The following is a 15,915-nucleotide window of genomic DNA, read 5'->3' as shown; positions in this document are numbered from 1 at the left end:
ACACAGAAGTTGTTACATTCAAAGAATATTAAACAATAGAAAACAATTGTAAAGCCCAGATATAACCAAGCAACAGTAAAATTTGATTTCCATTATAGCTGATCGGGGTTTTTCCGTATACACATATTAAATTTGATAAATTAGTGTAAAACGTTTACAGACACAGACCCTTTTAGTGTTATTGTAAACATCAATATCCCGTTCAATATGAGACTAACACTATGTTTTGTATATAAGGAAACCAGGAATTAGATATCATGCAGGCCAATTTAAATTAAAAACGACCAATCAATGACGGATTTATCCATAACCACTGTTCAATTTGAATTTGAGCATGAGTTATGAAAATAAAACAATAGTTCAATTATACGTCTGTTCAAGTGAGAGGGAAAGCTAGCTGTAAAACCAGTCATGAATATGACAGTTGTTACTTATTCGTTTGGTGTGTTTGATTTTCATCGGAGTTCGTTTTTTTTGTTATTTTACTTTTTTTACACGAAACATACTTTCTTCAATAAATTACTTTATACTAGACTTTAGATCAAACTTCTATCAAAGAAAACGGAATTATGAAGAAATCAAGTGTTTTATCTTACGGAGTTACGTTGTTCCCTATCGTACACACGACACATGGGACAAAACTTTATATATTCGAAATACTCATTGTATAATAGGTATACATTACTATAGTTATACATAATGTCATCCCTATTCTTCCTTTATAGAGTTACATTCCAGACCCATTTAAATTAAGAGAGTTCATCAGTACACCGCCACCAAGTATTGAACGATTGTATTGTACAATGGTCAGGCATGGTGAAGAGAGTTCAGGAGGTCACTACATCCTATACTTAGAATATCTTGGCGGACTTATTCCATTACTGAAAGGAAAAAGAGCCAGTAAATTACGTCCAGATTTTGTTGTATACGACCCGAAAATCAAACCAACATGTGTCGGAGATGGTATGTTTAAGTAAAACATGCAAAATAAATATATTCTGGTCAAATGATACTGAACACACATTTTTTAACAAAACAATTTACAATGTTTCAGAGGTAAATCATATATATTTGTTCTATTCCGTCAAATACTAGTAAGTATACAGATTTTGATTACATCTTATAAAACTACATGATAGATTTTTGTACATTCTAAATCCATTTAAATACCATTTATGTCTTTAAATGAAAGATTCATTTTTGTAAACAGTAGATATATTAAAGATAAAATTCATTCAAAGGTGAAAGTTCTCTGCGACGTATGATATAGTAGCTATAACATGATATGCAGGCAAGTCTGAAGACATTTGTAATATTTTGAGAACAAAAAATTTACTGTAAACCTGTGCATATAGACAAAACGATATAAATTAATATACTTAGATATAGGAAGATGTGGTGTGAGTGCCAATTAGACAACTGTCCATCCAAATAACAACTACAAAAAAGTAAACCATTATAGGTCAATGTACGGCCTAGACTTGTCTGACACCGAACAACAAGCTATAAAGGGCTCCAAAATTACTAGACTAAGTGTAAAACCATTCAAACGGGAAAACCAACGGTCTAATCAATATAAAAAAAAAACGAGAAACGAGAAACCCGTATAAATTACATAAACAAACGACAACTAATGTACATCAGATTCCTGACTTAAGACACTTGTTCAGATAAATGAAATATGTTATTTTTCTTGTAAAACAAGGATGATAAAATTTTGTACATTCGTTTTGTTTTTTTTCTCAGGTACAATGCATTATGAGTATGATGTGGAATCTTCTGCTTGTTTTTTTCTCAGGTACAATGCACTATGAGTATGATGTGGAATCTTCTACAGACTCCGATGATGATTTATCTTCAGAAGGATGTGGATCTCCACGCATGCAGAGGAGAAAACGTCCAAAACAATTTCGGGCAGAGAAAGTAGAAAGATCAATCACCTTTAGAACTCTTCATGATCTCCTCTTTGACGATAATTTACCGGAGGTAAACAAGGTTTAAATTAAGGTTGCAATAATTTTCCTTCGTTCAAATCTCATAAATCGATTAAGATTGATCAAGATTATAAAAAAAGAATAGAAAACATTGAGGGATCCCATGAAATTATATTTTGTAAAAAAAAAGAAACTGTATTCTACCTTTCAACACCGGAACATACGTTGAACTTTTGATTTTATCTTTGGAATAACGACCGTTCGTTTTGAAATTTCCTCGGAGTATTTTTGTTATTCTACCTTTTGATAAGGGGTTAAATTGAAGTTCACACGATTACGGATTTGATGAAGTCGAATTATTCACTTGCAAGTGCTTATTTTAACTGAACCAATTTGACTGCTAAAAGCCAATTAAAATATAATCATTTCACTTTCATTAAGAGATTGAACAAAATAAAAACATTTCTATACCTCGTAACTCATGCCCCTTTAAATGAAATATTTATACATGCTCATTACACAAATTTCATATTTTTTGTGTTTATAGTCATCAAAATTATAACACAATGTTGACTGCTTTATCTCAATTTTTGACATTCTTACCTACCTCGTCTTATTTTGCTTTGGGTACGTATCGTTGTCAATATGATGGAACTTTATGCAACTTTCATAGGCTTGAGATGGTTGGCTTGGTATAAAACCACGTTTAATCGACCATTTTCTACAAACGAAAATGCCTGTACCAAGTCAGGAATATGACAGTTGTTATTCATTTGTTTGATGAGTAAAACGTTTAATTGGGGACTCCCCCCTGAATATTCCTCGGAGTTCGGCATTTTTGTGAGTTTACTTTATATTGTTGTTTTGAAAAGCAATGTTAGCATGAGCCATGTTATAAAAACGCATTATTTTACGAAAATTATGGTAAAATTCTCAAAATGTTTACAAAGCTAAAATGTATTTAACGAGATATCATTTTGTTATTGCAGAGCAGCCGTCTAGTGGAAGTAACTTCTAATATATGGGGTACAAAGTTTCAAATTAATGGTGTTGCGCCATTTTTGCCGGAGGATCTTGGGAATATTGTTTATAAAACCAGTCTACTTCATCTTCAGCCCAGACAAATGGCTATAACGGTGACTGGATTGCAATCTAGTCACCAACAACTCTCACGAGACTCAAATTTTACACCTGCAGGCAGTGGCGCAGATGATGATTATATCTGTAAGATGTATTTAATTAAGTGAAATAAAATGAGAGGACGAAAGGTTCACTCAATTAGCAGACATTTTTTTCACAATATGCCGCGACTATGAAATATCTACTAGGTCGTTATAAAATTAATAATGGCTATAGTGTGTTTGCACTATTAATTGTAAGTTAAGGTGAATAAAATTGAGACTGGAAATGAGAAAAGTTTCAAAGAGACAACAACCCGACCATAGAAAAAACAACAACAGAAGGTCACCAACAGGTCTTCAATGTAGTGAGAAATTCACACACCCGGAGGCGTCCTTCAGGTGACCCCTAAACAAATATATACTAGTTTACATCGCTATAATAAAAACTTTTATACACCATTTGAAGTTGCAATAACTTTAAGAATTTAGAATCAAACAAATGTAGAATCTTACAGAAAACAACCACTATTTTGCAACTGTTACGTTGAAGAAAGAAAATAAAAAAAAACAGACAAGGATTTCAAAATTTACAGACGATTAATGACAATGCTATGGTCAAAACAAATGGACTTTAGTCAAATAATATTTCACAACTTTGAATGACAACATCCTATTTTGTAAATTCACAAGTTATTACATGCAATGATGAAAGGGAAACGAGACTGTTTCATCAGATAGAAAAAAAATCAGTCATCTGGGCCTACAATATTCAGTAAGTGTCAACCACTGTAAAATGGCTTTCTAATGTTGTTTGGCAATTGCCTTTCTAATGTTGTTTGGCGATTGCCTTTCTAATGTTGTTTGGCAATTGCCTTTCTAATGTTGTTTGGCAATTGCCTTTCTAATGTTGTTTGGCGATTGCTTTTCTAATGTTGTTTGGCAATTGCTTTTCTAATGTTGTTTGGCAATTGCCTTTCTAATGTTGTTTGGCAATTGCTTTTCTAATGTTGTTTGGCGATTGCTTTTCTAATGTTGTTTGGCAATTGCTTTTCTAATGTTGTTTGGCAATTGCCTTTCTAATGTTGTTTGGCAATTGCTTTTCTAATGTTGTTTGGCGATTGCTTTTCTAATGTTGTTTGGCAATTGCTTTTCTAATGTTGTTTGGCAATTGCCTTTCTACAATTGCCTTTCTAATGTTGTTTGGCGATTGCTTTTCTAATGTTGTTTGGCAATTGCTTTTCTAATGTTGTTTGGCAATTGCCTTTCTAATGTTGTTTGGCAATTGCTTTTCTAATGTTGTTTGGCGATTGCTTTTCTAATGTTGTTTGGCAATTGCTTTTCTAATGTTGTTTGGCAATTGCCTTTCTAATGTTGTTTGGCAATTGCTTTTCTAATGTTGTTTGGCGATTGCTTTTCTAATGTTGTTTGGCAATTGCTTTTCTAATGTTGTTTGACAATTGCCTTTCTAATGTTGTTTGGCAATTGCCTTTCTAATGTTGTTTGGCAATTGCCTTCTAATGTTGTTTGACAATTGCCTTTCTAATGTTGTTTGGCGATTGCCTTTCTAATGTTGTTTGGCGATTGCCTTTCTAATGTTGTTTGACAATTGCCCTTCTAATGTTGTTTGGCAATTGCCTTTCTTATGTTGTTTGGCGATTGCTTTTCTAATGTTGTTTGACAATTGCCCTTCTAATGTTGTTTGGCAATTGCCTTTCTAATGTTGTTTGACAATTGCCTTTCTAATGTTGTTTGGCAATTGCCTTTCTAATGTTGTTTGGCAATTGCCTTCTAATGTTGTTTGACAATTGCCTTTCTAATGTTGTTTGGCGATTGCCTTTCTAATGTTGTTTGGCGATTGCCTTTCTAATGTTGTTTGGCAATTGCTTTTCTAATGTTGTTTGGCAATTGCCTTTCTAATGTTGTTTGACAATTGCCTTTCTAATGTTGTTTGGCAATTGCCTTTCTAATGATGTTTGGCAATTGCTTTTCTAATGTTGTTTGGCAATTGCCTTTCTAATGTTGTTTGGCAATTGATTTTCTAATGTTGTTTGGCAATTGCCTTTCTAATGTTGTTGACAATTGCCTTTCTAATGTTGTTTGACAATTGCCTTTCTAATGTTGTTTGGCGATTGCCTTTCTAATGTTGTTTAGCAATTGCCTTTCTAATGTTGTTTGGCAATTGCCTTTCTAATGTTGTTTGACAATTGCCTTTCTTATGTTGTTTGGCGATTGCTTTTCTAATGTTGTTTGGCAATTGCCTTTCTAATGTTGTTTGTCAATTGCCTTTCTAATGTTGTTTGGCAATTGCCTTTCTAATGTTGTTTGGCAATTGCCTTTCTAATGTTGTTTGACAATTGCCTTTCTAATGTTGTTTGGCAATTGCTTTTCTAATGTTGTTTGGCAATTGCCTTTCTAATGTTGTTTGACAATTGCCTTTCTAATGTTGTTTGGCGATTGCTTTTCTAATGTTGTTTGGCAATTGCTTTTCTTATGTTGTTTGACAATTGCCTTTCTAATGTTGTTTGGCAATTGCCTTTCTAATGTTGTTTGGCAATTGCCTTTCTAATGTTGTTTGGCAATTGCTTTTCTAATGTTGTTTGACGATTGCCTTTCTAATGTTGGTTGGCAATTGCTTTTCTAATGTTGTTTGACGATTGCCTTTCTAATGTTGTTTGGCAATTGCTTTTCTAATGTTGTTTGGCAATTGCCTTTCTTATGTTGTTTGACAATTGCCTTTCTAATGTTGTTTGGCAATTGCCTTTCTAATGTTGTTTGGCAATTGCCTTTCTAATGTTGTTTGACAATTGCCTTTCTAATGTTGTTTGGCAATTGCCTTTCTAATGTTGTTTGGCAATTGCTTTTCTAATGTTGTTTGGCAATTGCTTTTCTAATGTTGTTTGGCGATTGCCTTTCTAATGTTGTTTGACAATTGCCTTTCTAATGTTGTTTGGCAATTGCCTTTCTAATGTTGTTTGACAATTGCCTTTCTAATGTTGTTTGGCAATTGCCTTTCTAATGTTGTTTAGCAATTGCCTTTCTAATGTTGTTTGGCAATTGCTTTTCTAATGTTGTTTGGCAATTGCTTTTCTAATGTTGTTTGGCGATTGCCTTTCTAATGTTGTTTGACAATTGCCTTTCTAATGTTGTTTGGCAATTGCCTTTCTAATGTTGTTTGGCGATTGCTTTTCTAATGTTGTTTGGCGATTGCCTTTCTAATGTTGTTTGGCAATTGCCTTTCTAATGTTGTTTGGCAATTGCCTTTCTAATGTTGTTTGACAATTGCCTTTCTAATGTTGTTTGGCAATTGCCTTTCTAATGTTGTTTGGCAATTGCCTTTCTAATGTTGTTTGACAATTGCCTTTCTAATGTTGTTTGGCAATTGCCTTTCTAATGTTGTTTGGCAATTGCTTTTCTAATGTTGTTTGGCAATTGCTTTTCTAATGTTGTTTGGCAATTGCTTTTCTAATGTTGTTTGGCAATTGCCTTTCTAATGTTGTTTGGCAATTGCCTTTCTAATGTTGTTTGGCAATTGCCTTTCTAATGTTGTTTGGCAATTGCTTTTCTAATGTTGTTTGGCAATTGCTTTTCTAAAACTTGTTATCGGACTACTACTGAAAAGGCAGATTAAGTTTGTACGTCGGATTTACAGTCAAAGAACACAAGACAACAGGAAAATAAATCCACCTGCTCTCATTATGAGATTTAACGATTGTTAGAGGCTTTTTTTTATATTCCTCCCCCAAATATATTCTTGTTTGACATCCGGTGAAGCTTTAACATTATATATCATCACATCAACTATAGACCAACTTCAAAAGTAATTGTAATTCACTTTAACCAATAATAAATATATATAGATATACATTTTTCAGCACTCAACATAGGTGGTATTGAAAGTATGGAAGAAGAAAGTCTTACCATTATAGAGACTGAAAATGGATTAAATACTCAATTTACATTAAATGTTACTCGGGACGACAATCTTTATATTGACACATCATCGGACAATCCTGTGTCCAATGGAATTAATGGGTCAAGTTGTCGAGGGACAAATATGAAAAACAGGGTTTTGTCTCCAGCCTCAGACACATTTGCTCACAACAAAGCATTTTCATGTGAATCACAGGAAATTCTTAAAGACAAAATTTCAAATCAGGGTGCTATTCCAAAAGTTCGTGCGATCGCCGGTTCATCATCTTCCTCAAACGGATATGACGTAACGCCTGGAATAAAATGTAGTATGTCAGAAAATGTTAATGGTATTGCTCAAAATTTAGTGTTCACAGATGTGAAATCTGAAACAAGTTCTCCTGAATCGCCTTGTTCGAATACAAGTAACAATTTATATGAAGATGTACAGAATTTACTGAGATGTGACGAGGTCAATCGCTGGGCAGATCTCGCGAATTGTCCTATTAAATACATTGATGACGACAATATAAGTATTCGTCGTGTAAATTCACAAGAATCTATGTTAATATGCGATTCAAGTCAACTTCTACGCAGTAATTCAGGAAAAGAAAGAAGACTTTATTTTTCATCTGCTTCAACAAATACAGTAACAACGAAACTTGATAACGGATTGTCCCTTGAACATCGAGACAGTATTTATTCCGATGCTTCGGATACTGAGACTTGTTTAGATATCGCTGATGACATAAGCATAGATTTAAAAAGTGAAAATGTTCTTTCAAATCATGAATTTTACCCAAGTGGACGTAAACTTCGAGAAAGCACTTCTCTGCCATCGTCGCCACTAAAGCGTCTAGATAACCAAGACTCTCCAACATATAAAATTCGGGAAGAAGCAATGAAAAGCAAATGTAAACACCATAGTCCTATATTTAAACGGAAATCAAAATATCTCCGACAGCACGAACTTTCGTCAGAGGAGTTTTCTTCCAGTCTAAAAGAAAACAATCAAAATTTTAGCTATAAAAATCTGGAATCGTTTCAAAAATCTCAGTTAAAACAGAAGGTACGTCACTTATTATTTAATATTTGCAGACATGATACATTCGAAAAGATAACAACTAATAAAATTGAGAATGGAAATGGGGAATGTGTCAAAGAGACAACAACCCGACCAAATAAAAAACAACAGCAGAAGGTCACCAACAGGTCTTCAATGTAGCGAGAAATTCCCGCACCCGGAGGCGTCCTTCAGCTGGCCCCTAAACAAATATATACTAGTTCAGTGATAATGAACGCCATACTAATTTAAATTGTACACAAGAAACTAATATAAAAATAATACAAGACTAACAAAGGCCAGAGGCTCCTGACTTGGGACAGGCGCAAAAATACGGCGGGGTTAAACATGTTTGTGAGATCTCAACCCTCCCCCTATACCTCTAACCAATGTAGAAAAATAAACGCATAACAATACGCACATTAAAATTCAGTTCAAGAGAAGTCCGAGTCTGATGTCAGAAGATGTAACCAAAGAAAATAAACAAAATGACAATAATACATAAATAACAACAGACTACTAGCAGTTAACTGACATGCCAGCTCCAGACTTCAATTGAACTGACTGAAAGATTATGATTTCATCATATGAACATCAGGCACAATCCTTCCCGTAAGGGGTTTAGTATCATACCATCATAACATATGTGAGAAGAACATAACCCGTGTCATGTCAACAACTGTTTTTAGAATAAATGTCTTTATTTCCGACGCAAAGACCTTATCAGTGACTCAATATTAACGCCAAAATATGCAATCTTTAATGACTTGACAACAGTATCGTAATTATATCCCTTCTTAATCAGTCTATTTAAAGGTTTTGTAAGTTTCTGAGGTGAATACTGACACCTTTGTGCTTTATAAAGAATATTTCCATAAAAAATTGGATGTGAAATACCTGTACGTATAAAAAGTCTGCATGTTGACCTATATTTACGAATGATGTCTTTATACCGATGATAAAATTTAGTAAAAGTTTTGACTAGTTTGTGATATCGAAAACCCTGGTGTAATAATTTTTCAGTAATACATAAATTTCTCTCGTTAAAATCTAAAACATTGTTACAAACACGAGCGAATCGTACAAGTTGAGATATATAAACACCGTAAGATGGTGACAAGGGAACGTCACCATCTAAAAACGGATAATTCACGATAGGAAATGAAAAATCATCCCTTTTATCATAAATTTTAGTATTCAGCTTTCCGTTAGTGATATAGATATCAAGATCGAGGAAAGGGCAGTGGTCATTATTAGTATTAGCTTTATTTAAAGTAAGTTCAGCAGGATAAATTTCATTAATATACATACTGAAGTCGTCATTATTGAGAGCCAAAATATCATCCTAATATCTAAAAGTATTATTAAATTTGTTTATCAGATGTTGTTTTGATGGGTCTTTGCTTATTTTTGTCATAAATTGTAACTCATAACAATACAAAAAGAGGTCCGCAATAAGTGGTGCACAGTTAGTCCCCATTGGAATTCCGATAATCTGACGTTATACGGAATCCCCAAAGCGAACAAAAATGTTATCTAGTAAAAATTCAAGGGCATATATAGTAATAAAGCATGTCCAATTAACATAGTTTTTTTGTTTATTGCTACTAAAAAATGACCTAAAAGAGTTTGAACATATATATTCACATTCTGATTTTTTGAATGCCCATTTAATTAGGTGTGTGAATTTTTTCTTAATGAGAATGTGAGGCAATGTGGTATACAGGGTAGAAAAATCAAAACTTTGAACAGATTCAAAATCACCAATATGAGCATGCAATTTATCAAGTACTTCCAACGAGTTCTTGACACTCCAAAAGTAATTTATTCCACTATTTTCGAAGGCCTTATTTGAACAATTCATTACAAGGTTTTTAATTGTACCAAGTGTGCTGGTAAGAAGAATAGACAATTTAGTTGTTGATCAATGACTTGAAGACGAAATAAATCTATATTTGTAAGGGGTTTTGTGTAGCTTTGGAAGCCAATACATAGTTGGGACTTTATTTGTATTTGGCTCTGCTTGTAAAGCGGTGGCTAAAAGTTTATGTTTGTTACATATTTCGTTTTCTGAAAATGGGGTCATTTGGAATGTTGGTGAATTGGTGATTTCCTTTTTCAGAACCTCAATGTAAAATTTACGTCAAACAATAATAATATTATTAGCAGCTTTATCGGCCGGGACAAAACCAAATTCCTTGGCTAGTTCTTTTAGTTTATGTTTGATACGAGAAATAGGTTTATTGTGGTAATTGTTAATAGTAAAATGTTCTTTAAAATGTTGAATACGTATATCAACTATCTTCATAACTGAATTAAAAAAAGAGTCCAAAGATTTTTTGTCAGCTTTTTCCCGTTTTATCCATTTCATACAGTAAGTATGGAGTGAGTCGTGGATGATATTACGACACTCATTCCAATTAATAATTGACGGGGGACGATATTTAGGTCCTTTACTGAGGAATGATTTTAACTCTCGGTCTTGAACGATGTTAAGATCTCCTGTTATAACATGGGAAATGGGTCCATAAATATATGCGGAATTACTGCAATTACATGAAGTAGGTGTATTTTCACTGATATTAACATCTTTACACAATTGACTATAATTGAACACAAATTTCCGGGTAGATTTCTTGTAAATATAACAAATAAGAGGTAGCTCAGTATTGTCAAAATAACCAGGAATTTGTTCTTTAACAGAATGGTCGTTAAATATACTGACAATATTTACAAAATCAAAGCCTTTATTGACATACTTAATTTTAATAAAATGTTTTAATGATCTTCAGGGCGATCAATTTTGGGAAATAATTTAGAATAACAATATGCCATAATAATTTGAACAAATTCATACTTAGGACTGCTATATGAAATTGTGTTGCAATCCTCCAAAATTTTATTTAACTTATTTACCGGTAACGAACAGAGTTTTGTTAACAGATAATGTCTGCCGTTGTTTTTTGAAATAGAAATTAGGTCCGAAATATTGGTATGATTGGCCCGAAATTTTCTTTGATTGCGATTTGTTCTACGACCGGGAGAACGGTTTTTACGAACAGTTTTAGAAACTATATCCAAAATGTTAACGGAATTGGTTCTAGATATATTACCAATTCCCATGATATTATCATTTAGACCGAGAGGGTAAACTGTCTGTAATTTTTTAATCCAATTTAATTCAATTATTTTCCGTGATCGTACAAACTGTGAATGCGATTCACCAGGCTGCTTAAACCTAGCTTTAAGGAATGACTAGAAAATATTCTGTCTATGAAGAAATAACAAAAAAATTGGTGCACACTGAATAACGCGCGTAACAGTAATTTCTTATAATTTAATTTTAAATTCCATTTTAAATCGTCGAAAACCACTAAAAAACGTTGATGACGTCACGGTCACATAACTAAATTATGTTTATGGGCTGATAACAAAATAACGTCAGCCTATCAGAAGACGCCTTACATCAAAAATTTAATTATTGACGTATTATTTCGTCAACAATTTGTTCAAGTCAAAACCATGCTGGGTTTGTCGCATCTATTCAAAGTGCTTGCCTTTTTTATAGTATAGTTTGATTGATGTCTCCTTGGTTATTATATAGATATAGGAAGATGTGGTATGAGTGCCAATGAGACAACTCTTCATCCAAATAACAATTTAAAAAGTAAACCATTATAGGTTAAAGTACGAGTTCTCTATTCGTATTGCAATGACCTTATGGCAAAAGAATATTAAAAATAAAATTGGCAAGTAATGATTTTTATACGAACGGCAAATATCACAATACTGCTCAATTCAAATATATCTAACAAATGTGTTTAAAGGGTATTCATTTGTTAAATATTCACTCAACCTACGATAAAAATATTCAATTCTAAAACTCAGTTAAATTTATAAAACTCTCGAACCTGATGTAATTTGTTTTAACCATATTTAGTTTTAAGCTGATAGACCATTGATGAATAACAATAATGAAATCATAAAAACAGAATAAGAAAGTATACATATAAATATTTTATGGATAAGTCGTGTGAACAATAGTGCACTCTAAAATAAAATCTGCATTTTGAACTACGCTTGTTGACGTGGAAACCTTTTCTGGAAAATAGTGATGATTGTCCCTTTTCTTATTGTAATGCGGATGTCAGGTGACCTTACGTAGTACTTTTGTATGGGCTCCTTAGCTTTAGTTGTGACATTCATTTATCACCCAGCAGAGAACTGACAGCTTATTCTTTAATTCTGCATATGTATTCCGTGACCAAGATGATCAAAGAACTTGTCAATAGACATTAATTAGGTTTGACACGACATGAAAGATTTGAAATTAAGGAAACTAACACATATTCAACGGAAGATTCTATGAAGCTTCTACGCAATGTTATAATGACGAAAGATGATAAATGGACATATCAAATGATTCTTGTCTCTTTTGTGTAGAAGGTGACACATAATATCCTCCTTTGGCATTCTCACTCGCATTTATTTTACACGAGGGGCATTTTCAAATTTTGTTTTATCTTTTTATTACTTAAATCCATAGCGTCATAACCCAAGGTGTGCACTTGAAGGACACAATCTGTCAAATATTTCGTTATAAGTAATGACTTAAAAAAAATCATATTTTTTTGGATGACCCAACTTATAAACGCACAAAGCATTTATATAACTAATAGCTGGGTTCAACGGAAATAGTTTACAGTATGTGCAAACTTCTCATGTTTCGTAAAGATTTACTGAAAGTCATTAAAACGTGATTTGAACGAAAACGTTTTGACAGAATTTGGATATGATACATGGGTAAATGTTTCTCTAAAGTAGTTTTAGAAAATAAGAAAGAAAAGAATATGGTCATCTAACTTGATTGTAAACCAAACTACAATATATAGTTTATTCGTTTATAAGACAAATTGTCAGAGCTATCTTAGTTTATGAAGCTTTTTAATTAGTGATTCAATCAATACATTTTCTGTATTTCTATAATAAAGTCCTTTATATGAATAAAACATTCTCTCAAGCTTGCACGTTTGCATTCCATCACTAGACCAGTCGTTTGAGTTCATATGGGATCCAATATTTCTTTTATTCTTATTAAGTTATGGATAAGACTATTTTCGATTTCTATTTTTTTTGGGTAATTTGTATTACCCTTCCAGGCAAAGGATAAGAGAGAAGCAGGTATTAGGGATGCAATCAAATTTATATTTATCAATAAGGGCAAGGAGAAAATGACAAAAAGACAAAAAATAATAACAGAAAACGAACCATTAATCCACCCGACTCACAACAAAACCATGGGTCGAAGTATGTGGATCCATCCGAGATATATATAGATTCCACAACTGCAACAAGTGAATTAAGATATTTCTCCACTCTAGTGGAGTTGAATTGTAATATTTAAAGCGCGAGGCTTGCCGAGTTACAGTGGTGGGGTGGAATCTGTTTCTCTAATGATTTTTATTTTGCCGAGAACAGTTTTTTTTACTAGTGAGGAGATATATGTTTCTCACACCGGTCAGGAAATGGGAAAATAACACAAAAATTAAAGAATATCCGTTTAACAGGTGACTGCTACTTTTTTTCAGATGAAAAAGGTTAGACGTAGTAGCCAGGAAGGATTGCCACAATTCGTTATGCACAACAAAGCTCCAATGTGGAATGAAAATAGTCAAGTATATCAACTTGATTTTGGAGGAAGAGTTACCCAGGAGTCTGCCAAAAACTTTCAAATTGAGTTTCGTGGAAAACAGGTTTGTTTTAATATAAAATGTCTTCCTTTTGTGCGTTTGTGTTGTTAGATGTGGACTCAAACCAAACAATGGAGAATATGAATTAAAAAAGCCTACTTGGAAACAAAAATCTCTCACATATCTACACCGTCCCCGGAGCGAGATTTTAGAAACATCAGAGGTGCAGCATGTGATGCATAAACGCGCACTTCGTTAGAAGATGTTTCTAATATTGTTAAGTATGACATATTCAAACAAAGTAAGTTTCTGATTTGTTTTCATTTTATAGACATAGTCGCGAAAATAAGTTTTTCAACAGTATACTACACGTTTGAGCCATATTGAGTGTTCACGACACTCAATCAATCAATAAAAAAGCTCTAATAGTATTATCAAACATTGGAAGCTTTATGTTTTCTCTATGTCTTACTGTCGACAGTTTGTCTGATATAAATCATCATTTACAATAACACAGAAGATCTTAAATGAGATTTTATACGTTCTACATCGATTGCTTGTCTGTAAATAACCTATCTAAAAGCCTCTATTATGCGACCATTCAGAACTAACAACATATAAATTACATCTTGTCGCCATATTTTCTCACTTAATCCTGAAAGAAGCCTTTGATATTCTGCTGTAATTGCACAAAAAGCAAAAACAGACAAGACGCTAATACAATAATGTTCCAAAGAAACTAACCTAGGTAATTTTATATCATTTGTATGACTGAGACCCATTTACGGATGATTCAATTTACATTCAATACTAAAAACGACACATCCTGTCTCAGGGTTTATTAGAGAGACAAATAACATACGGAAATTGAATACAGAACCATTTACATTATGCCGAAAAAGGACGTTAGAATACATTTGAAAACCGTTTATACTATTGAAGTTTTCAAAGTACATATAAGGTCATATTTTACATAATATTGAGAGATTACTCGCAAATCAACTGCTCCGCTAGCCAATTTAAACTCAAATTACAAATTGAAAGACTGATTTTTCGTTGGAATTTAGATATCGTGTACAATGATATCTAATTTAAATCTCGACCCATCCAAGTAATTTTTTTAATAATTTTACAATTTTTCGATTTCTTTTTAGTTTTGATTCTTAATTTAAATATGATCATGTCTGGAAATGTTCGTATCATTAATCTAAATTTCAATTTTCTTCATAAATTTTGTTTGTATGGTGGATAACTTTATTCGTATATGCCATGATATTTTCTTTGCGATATTAGAGAATATTATCCCGCATATATAAATCATAATTCAGCAAGTCAATTTGTTATTTCCTATTGGATTATCTTTCTTTTACCAGTTTTATCAGTATAACTTACCATTCATTTCAGGTTATGCAGTTTGGTCGAATAGATAGCAATGCCTATACTCTAGATTTCCAGTATCCATTTACTGCTCTTCAGGCATTCGCTGTTGCATTAGCAAATGTTACACAAAGACTTAAATAACTACAGTGTTGTCCTGTTGCAACTTCACGGACACAGAGATAGAACAATCACCATACCATACCAACATCAAAATGGCAGCCATTATCATCGCAGGGTACCAATGGTCATATCGACTAATTGAAGTAAAAGACTATGACAATTAACATTTAGTGTTGCAGTGTGTACAAATAATTATAAGACACATAAAATAGGAAGTTTGATTAATGTGACGTTTTGTTAAAAAGCTATGTAACTACGATACTTATTCTTGAAGAAACGGTTATATTCAAATACAGAATACATCTCAATGATTTAAAAAGACTTCAAGCCCAAAGAGTTTGGTTAACTCATAGACACTTGTATTGAAAGGCTCAATTTGGCTCAAAATTGGCATTATACCTAATTCTTTATTAAATTGTGAAAATTTAACTAGGAATCAGGCAGAGTGTGGCACAAAATCGTAACACAAAACAATACTCAATGTTAAAATTTACAACAAAGTTCTGTAGACAATGTGAAAGCTAATTAAACTTAGTAATAATTGTCTGATTCCTAGTTGACATTAAGCATAATATGATAGTATGGGAGGATATAAACTATAAAAACAAAATATTTAATGTTTTATTCCTTGCCAAAAAAATGTATATATTGTGCTATTATGAAAAAAACAAAATATAATAAAATGTATAGGTGATTAT

General features: G+C 32.7%; 1 protein-coding gene across 1 annotated transcript in view; it reads left to right on the top strand.

Moving 5' to 3' along the window:
• LOC134688384 (tubby-related protein 4-like) overlaps positions 1 to 15,299 on the top strand; it is a 67,035-nt gene extending 51,736 nt beyond the window's left edge. The window contains exons 9-14 of the mRNA XM_063549068.1: positions 726 to 963; positions 1,799 to 1,986; positions 2,924 to 3,158; positions 6,928 to 8,033; positions 13,616 to 13,780; positions 15,122 to 15,299. Of these exons, the coding sequence (XP_063405138.1) occupies positions 726 to 963; positions 1,799 to 1,986; positions 2,924 to 3,158; positions 6,928 to 8,033; positions 13,616 to 13,780; positions 15,122 to 15,238 (2,049 nt within the window). The 3' untranslated portion in view covers positions 15,239 to 15,299. The remainder of the gene's footprint in view (positions 1 to 725; positions 964 to 1,798; positions 1,987 to 2,923; positions 3,159 to 6,927; positions 8,034 to 13,615; positions 13,781 to 15,121) is intronic.
• The last annotated feature ends 616 nt before the right edge of the window (positions 15,300 to 15,915 follow it).

Source organism: Mytilus trossulus, chromosome 10 (genome assembly GCF_036588685.1).
Source record: "Mytilus trossulus isolate FHL-02 chromosome 10, PNRI_Mtr1.1.1.hap1, whole genome shotgun sequence".
In the NCBI taxonomy this organism is placed as follows: Eukaryota; Metazoa; Mollusca; class Bivalvia; order Mytilida; family Mytilidae; genus Mytilus; species Mytilus trossulus.
Note: the sequence above shows the minus strand (reverse complement) of the source record. Positions and strands in the feature narration are given on the sequence as shown.